The 16,304-nt window shown below is 36.1% G+C and overlaps 2 protein-coding genes across 3 annotated transcripts; one reads left to right on the top strand and one right to left on the bottom strand.

The window, feature by feature from the left end:
* The first annotated feature begins 1,090 nt into the window (after positions 1–1,090).
* Positions 1,091–2,779, top strand: LOC127430969 (5-hydroxytryptamine receptor 1A-beta-like). The gene has a single exon (XM_051681096.1). It carries the CDS (start codon positions 1,239–1,241, stop codon positions 2,505–2,507), a length of 1,269 nt encoding a protein of 422 aa, XP_051537056.1. The 5' UTR covers positions 1,091–1,238; the 3' UTR covers positions 2,508–2,779.
* A 4,728-nt stretch (positions 2,780–7,507) lies between these two features.
* LOC127431273 (uncharacterized) lies at positions 7,508–13,513 on the bottom strand. 2 transcript variants are annotated; one of them, XM_051681648.1, is made up of 2 exons: positions 13,436–13,513; positions 7,508–11,532 (listed from the first exon to the last, which is right to left on the bottom strand). In XM_051681648.1, the coding sequence occupies exon 2, from the start codon at positions 11,472–11,474 to the stop codon at positions 10,722–10,724; it is 753 nt and encodes a 250-aa protein (XP_051537608.1). In that variant the 5' UTR covers positions 11,475–11,532; positions 13,436–13,513; the 3' UTR covers positions 7,508–10,721. The 2 variants fall into 2 exon arrangements, with proteins under 2 accessions (XP_051537608.1, XP_051537609.1); XM_051681649.1 differs by having other exon boundaries at positions 7,508–11,479; positions 13,436–13,500.
* Positions 13,514–16,304: the final 2,791 nt, after the last annotated feature.

Here is a 16,304-nt window from a genome sequence, read left to right as displayed (position 1 = left end):
ACAAACAAAGATTTTTAGAAGAACATCTCAGCTCTGTAGGCCCGTACAATGCAAGTGAATGGGTGCCAAAATTTTGAAGCTCCAAAATCCACATAAAGGCAGCATAAAAATAATCCATATGACTCCAGTGGTTAAATCCATAAATTCTATAGCAATATGATAGGTGTGTGTGAGAAACAGCTAAATATTTAAGTCATTTTTTTATCATAAATTGTCCTCCCTTCCCAGTAGGGGGTGATATGCATGAAGAATGTGAATCACCAAAAACAGAAGGAGAAAGTAAAAGTGAAGGAAAAAGGACGTAAATATTGAACATTAGTTATGCATACTAAGTCATAATTTTTAAATAAAGTAACATTTGTGAGAAAGATGACTTTCTTTCTTCTGCTGAACACAAATGAAGATTTTTAGAAGAACATCTCAGCTCTGTAGGCCCGTACAATGCAAGTGAATGGGTACTAAAATGATGAAGCTCAAAAAAGCACTTAAAGGCAGCATAAAAGTAATCTATACGACTCCAGTGGTTAAATCTATATCTGCAGAAGCGATATTATAGATGTGGGTGACAAACAGATCAGATGAATTAAACCACTAAAGTTGTATGGATTGCTTTTATGCTGCCGTTATGTGCTTTTTGGAGTTTCAAAATTCTGGCCACCATTCACTTGTATTGTCAGTACCAACAGAGCTGAAATATTCTTCTAAAAATCTTTGTGTTCAGCAGATTTTGTGCACAGTTTGTTTATAATCTTATAATTTATTGTGATATTTTATATTGCATAATTTATTATTTCTCCTATTTATGGTATGATATTAAAGGGATATATCACCCAAAAAAATAATAATTCTCTCATTAGTTACTCACCCTCGTGCCATCCCAGATGTGTATGATTTTCTTTCTTCCGCAGAACACAAATTAAGATTTTTAGAAGAATATCTCTGCTCTGTTGGTCCATTCTATGCAAGTGAATGGTGGTGAACTATTCCTTTGGAGTTTGGTTTTACTATTCAGAAGTGATGAGAATGGTTCTCATTAAAAGTACTAGGGCAACATGTCTGCATATTCTGTGCCGTGCCCACCCAATACACCTGCGTAGGTAACTGACGTCTGGTCCACTGCAGATATAAATCGACCCGCCTCGTCATAAATCGTCAGTAACAATGTTGATGGTTGGTATCCCGCTGAAGTGTGTGAGCTCCTCTGAATTGAGTACTGTTGCGCACTAAAGGCTTCCCTCATGGAGAATTCTACGCTCTACCACGACATGGAAGAAAACAACGACACGCTCTCATTATTTCAGAACGACAGTGGTTTAGATCACCAACTCGACAATGTTACTTTACCTGTGAAGGTTCCACTGAGTTATCAGATCTCCACGTCTTTTTTAATCGGCGCGCTCATTTTATGTTCCATATTTGGAAACGCTTGTGTTGTGGCGGCAATTGCTTTGGAGAGATCGCTCCAGAATGTGGCAAACTACCTAATCGGATCTCTCGCCGTGACGGACCTCATGGTGTCGGTGCTTGTGTTGCCAATGGCGGCTCTTTACCAACTTTTAGACAAGTGGACACTTGGACAGGTAACTTGTGATATTTTTATTTCTTTAGATATTTTATGTTGCACATCTTCCATTCTGCACCTGTGCGCAATAGCGTTGGACAGATACTGGGCTATCACTGACCCAATAGGCTACATGAAGAAAAGGACATTAAAACGCGCCGCGCTTTTGATCACCGTTACCTGGCTGGTTGGCTTTTCGATTTCAATTCCCCCCATGTTGATCATGAAATCGCAGCCCAAGAGTAAGGCAGAAGACATGGCCAATCCCGAAGCTTGTATGATCAGCCACGACCCATGGTACACGATTTATTCCACCTTTTGCGCATTTTACATACCTCTCATTCTCATGCTGGTCTTGTACGGACGCATATTCAAAGCGGCAAGATTTCGCATTCGCAAAACTGTTCGCAAAACAGAGAAAAAGAGGGTGAAATGTTTGACTGTGTCACCTGCTCTTTTTAAGAGAGCAAACGGAGAGCTGAGCAAAAACTGGAAAAGCGCAGTGGAACCCAAGCCCGCCGCGTGCGTAAACGGCGCGATTAAGCACGTGGAGGACGGCGAGTCTCTGGAGATCATCGAAGTTCACAGTCATTCCAAAAACAACCTTCCTCTACCCAACACGCCAAACTCTGTGCCCCTCTTCGAGAACAAACATGAGAAGAACACCGAGGCGAAGAGGAAGCTCGCCTTGGCACGGGAGCGCAAGACAGTAAAGACTCTGGGCATAATAATGGGCACTTTCATTCTGTGTTGGCTGCCATTCTTCATCAAAGCACTGGTGATGCCTTTTTGTCCGTCTTGTGAGATGCCTATATGGCTCAAAGACGTCATTAATTGGCTTGGCTATTCAAACTCGCTTTTGAATCCCATAATTTACGCATACTTCAACAAAGACTTTCAGAGCGCCTTCAAGAAAATCATTAAATGCCATTTTTGCAGACCATAATCATATATGCTTGATTTCAATTTTTACTGTCAGAAACATGTGTTTAACCAGCAATAATTGCTCAGAAAAAAACAATGTTATTCTGAAATTCTTTGACAGCACTGACAACCTCATCTGTAGTAGTACCATTATAAATATAAATGATTTACACTGATTCATTTATCTCTTTTATCGTATCAAATGTGATTATAATATGGTCATAGCAGGTTTACATAATGTGTACAGAAAACATATTTATCTCGTGTCCATGTCAAACATGTCCATGATGTAAAATAAAATACTTCCACTATGATTTTTTTTATGTCCTTATCCATCCAATTACTTGCTGTAGAATTCAAATAATATTCAGTTCAAATGTATTTGTAGAGCACTTTTCACAATACAAATCATTCCAAGGCAGCTTCACAAAACTATGGTGCCTCACGAATAATATGCACAGACAGATAAAAATACTAATATGATAAAAATACTAATGTCATGAATGAAGACATCAAGCAGCGGCATGCATGAAGCATAGAAATGATCAAAAATAAATATTTTCATTGGTTTTGTTTTAATGTTAATCAATACAGCGTGTAAAATCATATTTGACATCTATACAAATGTCATTTTTAAAACTGTTACACTTAGAACAGATTTCATTAATTATCAAATTTAACAGAAATTTGGAGTGTTGTCTATTAGGATATTATAAGTTTATACAAGTTCACAGTATTGATCTCTTGAAAGGAGGCATTTATTTACTGTAACTATAATGAATAAAGAGTATATAGATATATAGTTAAATAAATATACTGTTTCTATTGTGTACACAACAGCAATTAACAGTTTACAGATCACAGGTGTCATCCTCACATTTGTATATTCAGTGCAAGAAAGTCCATTCTCCACATGTGCTATTTGAGTATTTGTATACAGTATATGGCAGCTTCTTTTTTCTCATCAATAGACAGGTAGATTTGTTAAAGTGTGACTCTTAGTCCATTATTTTAATGTCTCTTTATAATGTTGCTCTTTGCCAAACACTCTAAAACCCATTAATTCTGACTTGCGCCCTCATCCCGTGTAAACCCTGTATGAAACAATAGATACAAAGGAGCAACAGAGAGGGGTTTCAGGGCAAAAGATCATCTTCACAAATCTATTTATAAAATGTTTTCACAACAAGATGGTCTTCGCAAATCTCTTTTTATTTCAATGATGACAGAAATTTTTCATGATTGGAAATGTGCTGATGCAAATGAATTATACAAAAAGGTCGGCAACTGTAACTGATTGTCAATTCATGAATTCACGTTCATATTGCTTGTATTATTTTAAAGCATAACTCATATAAGTATAATCAGAAAAGGTGGGTATGAATGGATTGGGTTAGCAGAATAACAGGTGGGATGGGGTGAAATTTCAAATATTCTGTGTTATCCATACAATGAGTGATTACGAACAAACTCTTACAACAGTATTGTATTGGCTTTATTTTTTCCCATCATTGCTGAAAATGAAAATTTGAAAAATCTTGAAAAATTTGAAAAGTCTCAACTGGGCAACATTTTGATTTGTGCATTCATATTCAAAATCTATAGTGTCTCTGTAATATAACCAATCAACTGAATGATTGTTGGCATTTTTGGAAGGAAAAGGATTGCACTGGGATTGGTGTCTTGAATTCAAAAGTTGCTACAGTCACCCTACAGTCCAGTTGCGTTTGAATCACTAAAAGCCACTCAACAGAGCAGACACAGTGATGCTGGTCACCATAGCGACACTCAGATGTTTCAAACTCTGGGACTGAGGGGCAATTATCTGATCAAAGGCCTAGGACAATACACAAGGCCCACATGCACACCCACAGCTGGCATGATTTAGCAACCTGAGAATCCACAGCTATTTATTACCAATGAAAAATATCCAGAACCTTGCAAATAAACAAAATCGTTATTTGCTCAAAAAACACTGCCAACAAAAAACATTATTACGTTCCATCATTATCTATTTTGGGTTAGCTGTGTCAGAATTGCTTGAGCGATTACTGACAAGGATACACAGACAGTTTGAGTTTGTTACAAATATTAAAGGGATAGTAGACCCTCATGCAGTTTTAAACCTGTAAGACTTTGTCTTTTTTCGTGGAACACAAAAGGTGATGTTAGACAGAATGTCAGCCTTAGTCCCCTAAGGAAGCTAGTTTACGCCACATTGAAAAAAAAAGAGAATTATGAGATCCATAATTTTGAGTCATAATTTTAAGAAACTTAAAGGGATAGTTCACCCACAAATTAAAATTCTCTCATGATTTACTCACCCTCCTGGCATCCCAGATGTGTATGACTTTCTTTCTTCTGCAGAACACAACTGAAGATTTTGAGAAGAATATTTCACCTCTGTAGTCTCATACAATGCAAGTGAATGGGTGCCAAAATTTTGAAGCTCCAGAATCCACATAAATGTAGCATAAAAGAAATCCATACAACTCCAGTGTTTAAATCCATAACTTCTAAAGCAATATTATAGGTGTGTGTGAGAAACAGATAAATATTTAAGTCATTTTTTTTATCATAAATTCTCCTCCCTTCCCAGTAGGGGGCGATATGCATGAAGAATGTGAATCACCAAAAACAGAAGAAGGAGAATGAGAAAGTGAAGGAAACTTAAATATTGATCTGTTTCTCACACACACCTATCATATAGCTTCAGAAGATATGGATTTAACCACCAGAGTCGTCTGGAGTGCTTTTATGTTGCCCTTATGTGGATTCTGGAGCTTCAAAATGTTGGCACCCATTCACTTGCATTGTATGGCCCTACAGAGCTGAGATTCTTCTAAAAATCTTCGTTTGTGTTCAGCAGATGAAAGAAAGTCTTACACAGCTGGGATGGCATGAGGGTGAGTAAATGATGAGAGAATTTTAATTTTTGGTTGAACTAACCCTGTAAGTTTCTTTTTAGAAACTAAAAATGTAAAAATACGAGATAAAAGCAAAAAAAAAAAAAAAAAAAAAAAGCATACTAAGTCGTAATTTTGAGAAAAAGTAACATTTGTGATAAAATTATAATTACAAGATATTAAAGTTACAATATTGAGATTTTAAGTCAAAGTTACGAAAAAGTCCTAATTGTGAGATAAAAAGTAAAAAATATGAGTTAGTAAGTCATAATTATGACTTTTTTGACTAAGAATTGTGACTTTCAATCTCATAATTATGACTTACTAATCATTTTGATTTTTTTATGTCATAATTATGACTTAGTATCCCATAATTATGACTTTCTCATAATTTTGACTAAAATCTCAATATTATGACTTTAATATCTCATAATTATAACTTTCTCACAATTATTACTTTATCTCAAAATTATGACTAAGTATGTATTATTTTTACTTTATGACTCAGTATCTCATAATTATGACTTACCAAAGCACATTTTTTCCATGTGGTGAAAATGGGTTTCCATACACTTTAATTAATAATAATTGTATTTATTTATCACACATTATACATTTTGCACATATACAGTGAAATTCTTTTTTTCACATATCCCAGCTAAGCTGGGGTCAGAGTGCAGGGTCACTTTTGTGTTCCACGGAAGAAAAAGTCATACTGGTTTAGAATACCATAAGGGTGAGTAAATGTTTTATTTATTTTCATTTTTGGGTGAACTATCCCTTTAAACTCCACATGACTTGAGCACTGCAGTATATTTCTAGTCTTTTAAATACTGTATATTCTAAGGCTTTGAGGAAAAGAATGAAATCTAATTTGTTATTCTCTAAAAATCCTTATTGGTAATCAAATGAATATATTTCTGCCAGAAAGACTCACAACGAATAAGAATTGACATGACTATAGAGATAGAATAGTTTCCTTTGGCATAAGCCTCGTCCTATGGTTCAGCACATGGATACTTGCTTGAACCACCAGAAGGTGATGGCGGCAGGGGAGAGGAGCATACCCCTCAGCAGTACGGGACCTAAACTAGTGGAATATGGGGTGGTGGGGGGTGAAAACAAATGGCAGCATAACAAGCGATGAGTGACAGCTGTGGAGCATATAAAGCAGAGGTTGGAATATAATTGGATGAGATGCCTGAATTGAATGAATGAATGTAAGCCATTACGATTCTTCCCGTTCCCCACAGGATTACAGCTTATGCTTCCCATTAATGTTTTTTTTTTCATGGTTCAGTCCTCAAACCTTAAGTTGAAATATGCATGTTAAATAATAAAGTATATACAGTATATGGTGGGCTAAAGACCAAGCACTGATGCTGAAACACCCTGATATTGCAGTAAATGCAAATGGGTTGTTGTCATTGGAAATTAAAGGTTGCAAATGCAAATGAAGCGTAATATTGACTACATACAATCATATGATTTGGCAGCAATTTTCAATCCTGCAGGTTGTAATTGTATGACTGGAAACAGTTATTTGCATTAAAGCAGTATGTCAGATACAATTTGAATATTCAGGCATCTGATATGAGACTTTCAATGAGCTCTGATTATTGTGTTGCACAGAAATCCATTTTGTGTTAATATCTTTAAGTTTTTCAAAGCAAGAAAAATCAGAGACAGATGCACAGTCAGAAGAAGAGATTCTGGAAAAGTCCTATGAAATCCTGCCAACTGAACACTGATTCACAAGTGGCAATTTTCACAGCAGGCAAGATAATAAGAGGTTTAACACAAAGTCAAGAACACAGTTCAACCCAAAGATATAATGTGCTAAATTAAACTGCAGAAGAACTGGTACAACCAAACAAAGAAAGCCCTTTGTTTTTGGTCTTGTGCATGCAATCGTCAAAAAGAGACCTAAAACAAAACAACAATTACGAAGGCGTTCTGTGGTTCACATCTACAGCTTGAGTGTATGTCAATAAAAGCTGCCCCAAGGGTGGCAGGTGCCAATAACCCGACTTCTGTTAAAGTGATATGAAAGGTAACATTTCAGAACCACTTCATTCAAAATCAACAGAGGAAAAAGTGGACACATACATCCAGATTCAAAAAATTTTTTATTCATTCTTCTTTTTTTATTTTTGGGCTTTTTGCTCTTTTTTATGATACAGTTGAAAGGAGACAGGATATGAAGGAAAAGGTGGGATCAGTACATGAAACAATAGCCCTGACAAGGTGCTTATTTTTCACTACAAAATGTATACTGTTAATCTTACATATTTTCTTCTGTTATCAAAACCCAGGCTGTTGAGTTTTAAAGAACAAATGCACAGTGTGATGTAAAATCAGACACTCACAGTCATACAGACTTACAATATTTCCTGAGATGTGAACAGATTTCAGATTGTTTCCTAAAAAGGAATTACACCTGTCACTTCAAATGATATCAGGTTTCAAGTGATGTCAAATAAAAGTGTCTGTGTTGAATAAGACACATGGAGAACAAATCAGTATTGCTTGTGGAAGTAAATAACCCAGCTGTATTCTCAAATACTTCATTGAATGAGGCTTAAAAGGAGTATTACTTAAATTTGATAAACATTGAACTCTTCAAAATGACAAATTTATGTAACCTAAGTATCCAGATGTTTCATGAAAACAAACATTAAACACCACGTCAGAGAAATTTGTTTTAAAAATCAAAGCCATGTTGAAAATTGGTTAGGGTATCATTGCAAGCTATCAGAAGCAAAAACAACAACTTTCATCATAAAAAAGGCAAACCATATTGGCATAAACTTCAGTGACTAAGCACGAACAATAGTGCTTGTGCAGTAGACCAGCAAGTGCTATGGGCATCAATACTTCATAGGGTTGGTTCACTTAAAAATGTCAATTATGACAATATTTTCTCACCCTCATTTTGTTCCAAACCAGTGACTTTCTCACATGGAACACAAAAGGTAGAATGACAGTCACCATTCGCTTTCATTGTATTGAAATAGAAGCAATGAAAGTAATAATAAATATAACTTTTTGTGCTCCACAGATGAAAGTAAATCATATAGGTTTCCAACAACCTGAGTAGTGAGTACACGACAGAATTTTATTTTGGGTGAACGGTCCTTTTAAATATGACTCTGAATATTTCATTCATGTTACACAAGCAGTGCATACAACTCATTCTCTTTACACATTTTAACTTGTATCTGGACTTGTAAATGGTTTCAGATCTCTCTTCAGAGCTCTCTCTCTCGCTCTCTGTTATTTATTTATTATTTATTTATTTCATTTGAGTTTTATTAGTATATCAATCAACTTTTTAATCACACAGTAATTTTTGGAACCCATTTTTTTTTTATATATTGTAATTTCTAATAATAATAATAATTTTACTATACATTGGTAATACATTTCAGTTGTAATTTCTTAAGGCTTTTATTTTGAAAGTCCGGCGCTGAGCGCTCCAGGAAGTCTGTGTTTGAGTGTTTGTTTGTAGGCTAATTTACAGTAGTGTAATAATCTCATTCAACATCTGGTAAAATGCTTGTCCGGTGCCATTCTCAATGCATGTTATAGGCAGACCGAATTATTGATCATCTACATCTGAGATGGAGTTTGTGTGGAGCGACTACCAGCGTGGTGCTCGTTCAGTGAAGCGTGGTGCTAGAGAATACTTAGCTGTGCATGCTGACTGTATATTTATTATTAAACACAGCCTTTTGCAATTCACAAAGCTTTTGGATGACCGTAAGTGCCTGAATAAAATGCACAAGTTATATGGACTACTTTAATGGTGATTTGAAGGTTATTTATGTCATTATTTGAGCTTTGACAGTAACGTCAATGACCAACAGGTGGGACTGGATTTGGATCGGGCTCGTCGGACCAATACCTTGACTGGGTAAAAACGTCAGTATCGGATCCAGATACCGATCTAGGTATCAGATTGGTGCCATCACTTGTATTCATAAAGTTTGATTAAATTTTTGTGGCTGCAACTGAATGGAGGATATAAAATAGTAAAGAACTATAAAAAAAAAAATAATAATAATAATATTCATATTGAAATGACAAGAGCCTGATTAATGCACTAAATCATGGCAAGTTTTAAGTTTATGACAAGGTCTTGAACTTTTCATGCACGATAATCATACACCTCCTGCAACTCTTTCACATTGCTAAATTATACATTAAGGAAGTGAGAGAGAGAATCATCAATTATTCAAATAAAACTTTTGACCTTTGAATGTTCACTCATGAGGGACACATATATTTTGGAGATGACAAAGTGCTCTGTTGCAGTGGATTGTCACTTTATACGGTTCCTGTAGGCTGTAGCTCAACTGGTGGAGCAAGGCGCTAATAAAAATGCCAAGGTTATGTGTTCAGTTCTTAGGGAATTCACATATTGATAAATTGTACACCATAAATGCAAGTTGCTTCAGATAAAAGAATCTGCCAAATGAATACATATAAATTTACACACAATCAAATGCCTCAAGGCTTTCATGGAATTGTTCATCCACTCATATATTCTGGAAAATATGAGTTTTTTTCGTAGAGCTAATTAGAATTATGTGAATTTTCACATATTTCACATACATGTTCATGTATAATTCCACACAGTTTTACAGTATGCTGTATACATAATTAACATCATACAGATTTATATATTGAATTACTTATGGGGCTAGTTGTTCAGAGAGTGAGAAAGAAAGGAATGTTGAAATCCTAAGAGGCAGAGAGAAACAAAGCAATGAAAAGTGTCCTTTAAAAGGAAATTACGAAGTCAGTGTGATTCAGCAAAAAGAGAGGAATAAGTTTGTGTAAAAACAAATCAGTCTCCTGTTACTTTTTGCAATAGTAAACACATTTAAAGCTTTCTAAAATGTACAAATGTAAAACATTAAAAAATACATAAAAGCAATTCATATCTTTTGAAAGGCCTAATGTAAATTCAAACTTGAAGGTGTTTAGAAGAGGATAATGGCATAACTCTAATTGGATTTTACAGTGCAGTTTGACTGTCTGATCTATTCAAGATTTCTTTTTTCAGTGGACCACAAAAGGAGCAGCCTCAGTCTCCATTAATTTATGGAAAAAGTGCATTGTTAACATTAAAATAAAATTATCCTCATGTTATTTAGAAGAAAAAAAGTCATACATGTTTGAAACAACATGAGGGTAAGTAAATAATGAGAAGACTTTTGGGCGAACTAACCCCTTAAATATGATAAAATATCCCTAAAGAATCACTTTGCTTGAATTTAAACAGCTGGAGTAAATTGGCAGTGTCTGTTTAGTCTGAAAGCATATTAAAGAGCAGAATGTTCAAACAGGATCACTTGAGTCTGACTCACACTAGATGGTCTGGAAGGCCGCAGGACACTGATGCATGAGTACACCTCTGCATCCGAGCCTGCACCACATGATGGGTGGGGGCTGGGTGGGGTGGTGTAGATGACTGGGTGGGACAGATGCAACAGGGATGGTGGAGGTGGAGGAGTGAGGTGGAGAGGGGGATGAATGGAAAGAGGTTTGATAACAGGTGGAGGTTGGGGTGGAGGGGAAGGAATGGTAACAGGAGAAGTGGAAACCTGTGGAGTTGCTTCAGGTAGATGCCGTGGGCCTGGTTGCTTTAAATCATACTGAGCCATGTGATAGAACCCAAAGTACTCCAGAGCATTCCCAGCCTGAGCAACACGGAGTCTGTGGCGCAGCAGGAGCACATAGTAAATTAACACCAATATTAAAAGCCCAGCCAAGACCATCAACAGCACGACCACATTGAGCTCTAAGCCCCAGCAGATCTGTGGCAAAGCCGATGTCCTACAACCCATGGATGAGTGATTCAAAGAAGACGGCTTCCTGACAGGCACATCGCTTGTCTTCAAAACAATCAAGTTTCTGTAGCTGTCCACCGTTTGTGCTGGAGTTTGCAGAACGGTACTTTCAGTGGCCAGTTCAGTTGGCATCGCTGCTGTCACTCCAGAGATACTCTTCGGTATTCGTCTCACCTGCGAGAAGTGTCTCTGCAGAGGCAAACGCAGTCTGCCATTGCCAAACATCTATTCTGTAGAACCCGGTTGTAATCAGAGGAATTGAATCAAGGACTGGCAGCAACTCCTGGTGCTCAATTAAAACAGCATTGGAACAGAATGAACTTATGTATGACTGACTGAAATATATATGTTCTTATCCTGCTGAGATCAGTCTAGTGTGAGCTGGCCAGATTTCAGGTCTAATACAGAATTTAATCAAAGGCTTCGGTGAGCCTGGCGAGAGAGCTGGTCAGGCTAAGGCAAAATTTAAGTCAATTCTTGAGGCTGCTGCGCTGTTACTATGAGATGAAGTGTGTCATATCTGTGACAACATTCTGTAATCAACCTCTCTTGGGAGGCTGCATAATGGTCCTTACAATCTTACACTAGGTCTGTCCAGTTTCACATACTTTTGCACTATTCAACACCATTTTGTAGTACAAGTAGTGAGGGTAGTGTGTTCACACCAATATAGTCTCATGATAACTCGTAATAATTTATAAGAGATGGCAAAATCATAAGATATCGTACAACTTGGCTTGTTCAAAAAGGTACGACTTTTATGCATAGAGACCAAACAATCCACAAACAGAATTTTAAATCGATACAATACAGGCATCATATTTTAGCTAACCTCCTATCCAACACTTTATTTTAAGAAATCAATCATCAGTGAACATATCTGATTACTCATTCCATATTAATTATTGCAATACAAAGGACTGATGTATGTCAATAACCTGTAATACCAGCCTGGTCTCAGCATACACTTTTCTCTTCTCATTCCAAACCAATGCTTTCTTTCTTCCATGATACACAACAGTGATTTTCCTATTAAAATCATGGTTAAGTTTACGGTTTGGGTAAGGGGTTTGTTAGGTTTAGGTTTGGGCTAGGTCCCACAGTAAAATTAGACCCAGGCCCACCCAGAATATTAGAGATTATTCTTTGACTTCAAATATATATATTTATAAAACAGTTTAAAAAATGCATAAATTCTGATTTCTGAAAGTTTGAAAGAACTGTTTGAATGCACCACTTCTCTGTTGTTAAGGACAATTTGTTAAAAATAAATTTGGGTGAAGATTTGGCACATCCATTTTTATTGAGGCCCACCCAAATGTAATTTCCTGGCTACACCCTTGGTTAAACTTAGGAAAAATCACAAAAACATCATTCTGTGGTTCATTTATATTTTTCTGGGAGTAAAAGTCGTGTTTTTGCACGAGCAAACTCATAAGATTTTGCCATCTCATACGAATTATTCTGGCCTTCAGTGTTGGTTTCCACTGAAAAATACAATAGGAAATTTCCTTCAATAGAAAAACTTGCAAATGTTTCTGTGTAGTAAAAACAACCCATAATGGACCCTCTTTTTCATGGACTGTGATGATGCGTTTCTACCTCATTTAGCAGGGTAAATCAAGCAAACTTTTATATTTAATTTTGTTATTATTATTTAGTATAAATTGATAGCATATTTTTTTGTGTGTTATATTACCTGGCAATAATTTAATAAAAAAAAATAAAAAACAAATAGTCACAAATGTTGCAATGGCGTTTCAAATACAGCTGCTGAGGGAGTGACAGTAAATTTGCCATCTTTCTCTCTCCTGATTGCCGTAATCCATCTCTCATTATTTTATTATTTTCTCATTTAGAAAGGCGTGGAAACCTAATAGTCATTTTTTTATTATGCTGTTAGAGAAAGTTGGAATGCAAAAAAAATTTAGATTTGCTGTGGTCTCCCATTCACCGCAATAGAAGTTTATCCCGCTATAGTTTACTTCCGCGTTCCAATGTGAAAAGGGTCCATTGTTGATTTGAGACAATTACTACACTTCGAAAATTCATACACCAGATGGCTGAGCAGAACATACTGTAATGTATAGTACAGAATTTATATTACATTTCAGATACAACTTCTGAGACCAGTAAATATATGTGTAATAAAAGAAACTGAGCTTTAAATTAAATTAAAAACTTACATTTTACCCGGAATAAAGTTAATGTTCCATAGAAGTACTCCCAATGAGTGTAACGACAAAGAGCTTTGGCTCTATAATGAGGAAGAGAGCTCTTCTTAGGGAAGGAAATTCATTGAGAGTTCAGGAAACCATTCCGCAGATTTTTGGCTGGGGATTGGCTGAACTGACTATCTCTATGGTTACAGACTACAGGAAACTGGCAAAGGATGTTGGTCTGTATCGCAGAGGAATTTTCATGTAAAAGGAAGGAACACAGTTATCAAAAACTTGCAGGCTTGCCAACAGGGGCCCAACCCATAGTGTATGATTGCTCTTTTTTTTTTCTTTTTTTTTTGACAAGTAATGTTGTACCATATTGTACCATCACTTCACTAACCTCAACCACAATTTTTTTAAATCTCATTGTTCTTTCTTTTTTTCTCTTCTCCTCTAGCATCTGTACTTCGCTTGTTTACTCTTGAAACTATATGGCATTGCATTAATATGGAAATTGTTGGCTTTTGTATAATTGCTTCTGATGTTCCTCATTTGTAAGTCACTTACTACTAAATTATTAAAGGAATAGTTCACCCAAAAATGAAAATTCTCTCATCATTTACTCACCCTTATGCCATCCCAGATGTGTATGACTTTCTTTCATCTGCTGAACTCAAATGAAGATTTTAAGAAGAATTTCTCAGCTCTTTCGGTCCATGCAATGCAAGTGAATGGTGATCAGAACTTTGAAGCAAAAATCACAGAAGTAATCAATAAGACTCCAGTGGTAAAACCAATATCTTCAGAAGCTATATGATAGGTGTGGGTGAGAAACAGATCACTTTTACATTCTTTTTTTTTTGTTTTTTTGATTCACATTCTTCATGCATATTGCCCCCTAACTCACATCTCACTATCATATCACTTCTAAAAATATAGATTAAAACACTGGAGTCTTTAGATTACTTTTATGATGCTTTTATATTTTTTTGGAGCGTCAAAATTTTAGCACCCATTCACTTGCATTGAATTGACCTACAGAGCTGAAATATTCTTCTAAAAATCCTAATTTGTGTTTTGCAGAAGAAAGGAAGTCATACACATCTGGGATGGCATGAGGGTGAGTAAATGATGAGAGAATTTTAATTTCTGGGTGCACTATCCCTTTAAATGTAAATGTAGATTGCACATATTAAAGCTTTTGACATCTGTGTACGGAACCTACGTTTTGTGATTGCAGCTAACATTAAATTGCAAAGAGGATAATAAATAAATGAAATAAGTTCTTGTTATATACAGTACATACCCACAATTTTCCATTTCTCCTACACTAACCTACAATTACATTCACAGTCAAAAAATAATGCAAAAACACATACATCAAAAACTCCCGTTCAAACTAATCAATGTTTAATTATCTGTCGACCACTTTTCTTTTCATGTGGAGCAAGGCAAAGTATTCTCCCAGGTCAGGAAGCAGACAAACTGGCTAATCTGAATGTCTGCTAGCTGCCTTGAGACCTCACACAGGTCACATAAACTACAACACATAGAGAATGAATCACCTATATATCATATAGAGACTTTGTCTGTTCCCCAAACTACCAAACACAAAACCCTCATAAAGTCATTTAGAAAATATTTTATTGATGTCAAAGTTCAAAATTTAAAAAAAATAAATAAATAAATAAATAAAACTGAAGATAAACATCATATAAAGGTAGGGCTACTAAACATTAGATTGCTTTCATCCAAATCACTAAATGTAAGTGAAATTAATACAGATAATTTTGGATTCGCTCTGTTTGACTGAAACTTGGATTAAAACAGATTAATATATTAGTTTAAATGAGTTTACTCCCTCAGGTTATTGTTATAAACATGAGCCTTGTCTGAAAGGTCAAGGAGGAGCAACACGCTACAATTTACAGTGATATTTTAGTGTTACTCAAATGTCTGGATATAAGTTTCATTCTTTTGAACTGATAATGCTTAATGTGACATCGTCAGATATAAATAAGTATCTTTGTCGTCTTTTGGTCTTGCAACAGTATATAGACCACCAGGGCCATTTTCTGAATTCATTCCAGAATTTGCTGATTTTCTGTCAGATCTAGTAGTTGCTGTGGATAGAGCTTTAATTGTCGGTGACTTCAAAATCAACATAGATAATGAAAATGATACACTGAGATTACCATTTATTGATATTCTCAACTCTGTTGGGGTTAGACAAAATGTGACAGGTCCAACACCATTTCAGTCAGGATTTAGGCCCCATCGTAGTACAGAGACTGCACTTATCAGAGTTACAAATGACTTCGACACCATAGATCATGACATTCTCTTGGATAGGCTTGAAAATTATGTTGGCATTTGTGGACAGGCATTAACTTGGTTTAGGTCCTATCTCTCTGACTGCTACCACTTTGTCTGTGTAAATGAGGAACTGTTAGATCAAATTAAAGTTAAGTATGGAGTGCCACAGGGATCAGTTTTAGGGCCTCTGCTTTTCTCTCTATATATGCTCCACCTGGGAGACATTATCAGGAAAAATGGAATTAGTTTTCGCTGTTATGCCGACGATACCAAACTTTATATTTCTTTGAAACACAACGAAATTTCACAATTTTCCAAATTAACAGAGTCTATAAATGATATCAAAAAGTGGATGGCTAGGGGGCCTGGGTAGCTCAGTGGCAAAGACGCTGGCTACCACCCCTGGAGCTCGCTAGTTCAAATCCCAGGGCGTGCTGAGTGACTCCAGCCAGGTCACCTAAGTAACCATATTGGCCCAGTTCCTAGGGAGGGTAGAGTCACATGGGGTAACCTCCTCATGATCGCTATAATGTGGTTCGTTCTCGGTGGGGCACGTGGTGAGTTGAGCGTGGATGCC

Source organism: Myxocyprinus asiaticus, chromosome 40 (genome assembly GCF_019703515.2).
Source record: "Myxocyprinus asiaticus isolate MX2 ecotype Aquarium Trade chromosome 40, UBuf_Myxa_2, whole genome shotgun sequence".
NCBI classification, from domain to species: domain Eukaryota; kingdom Metazoa; phylum Chordata; class Actinopteri; order Cypriniformes; family Catostomidae; genus Myxocyprinus; species Myxocyprinus asiaticus.
Note: the sequence above shows the minus strand (reverse complement) of the source record. Positions and strands in the feature narration are given on the sequence as shown.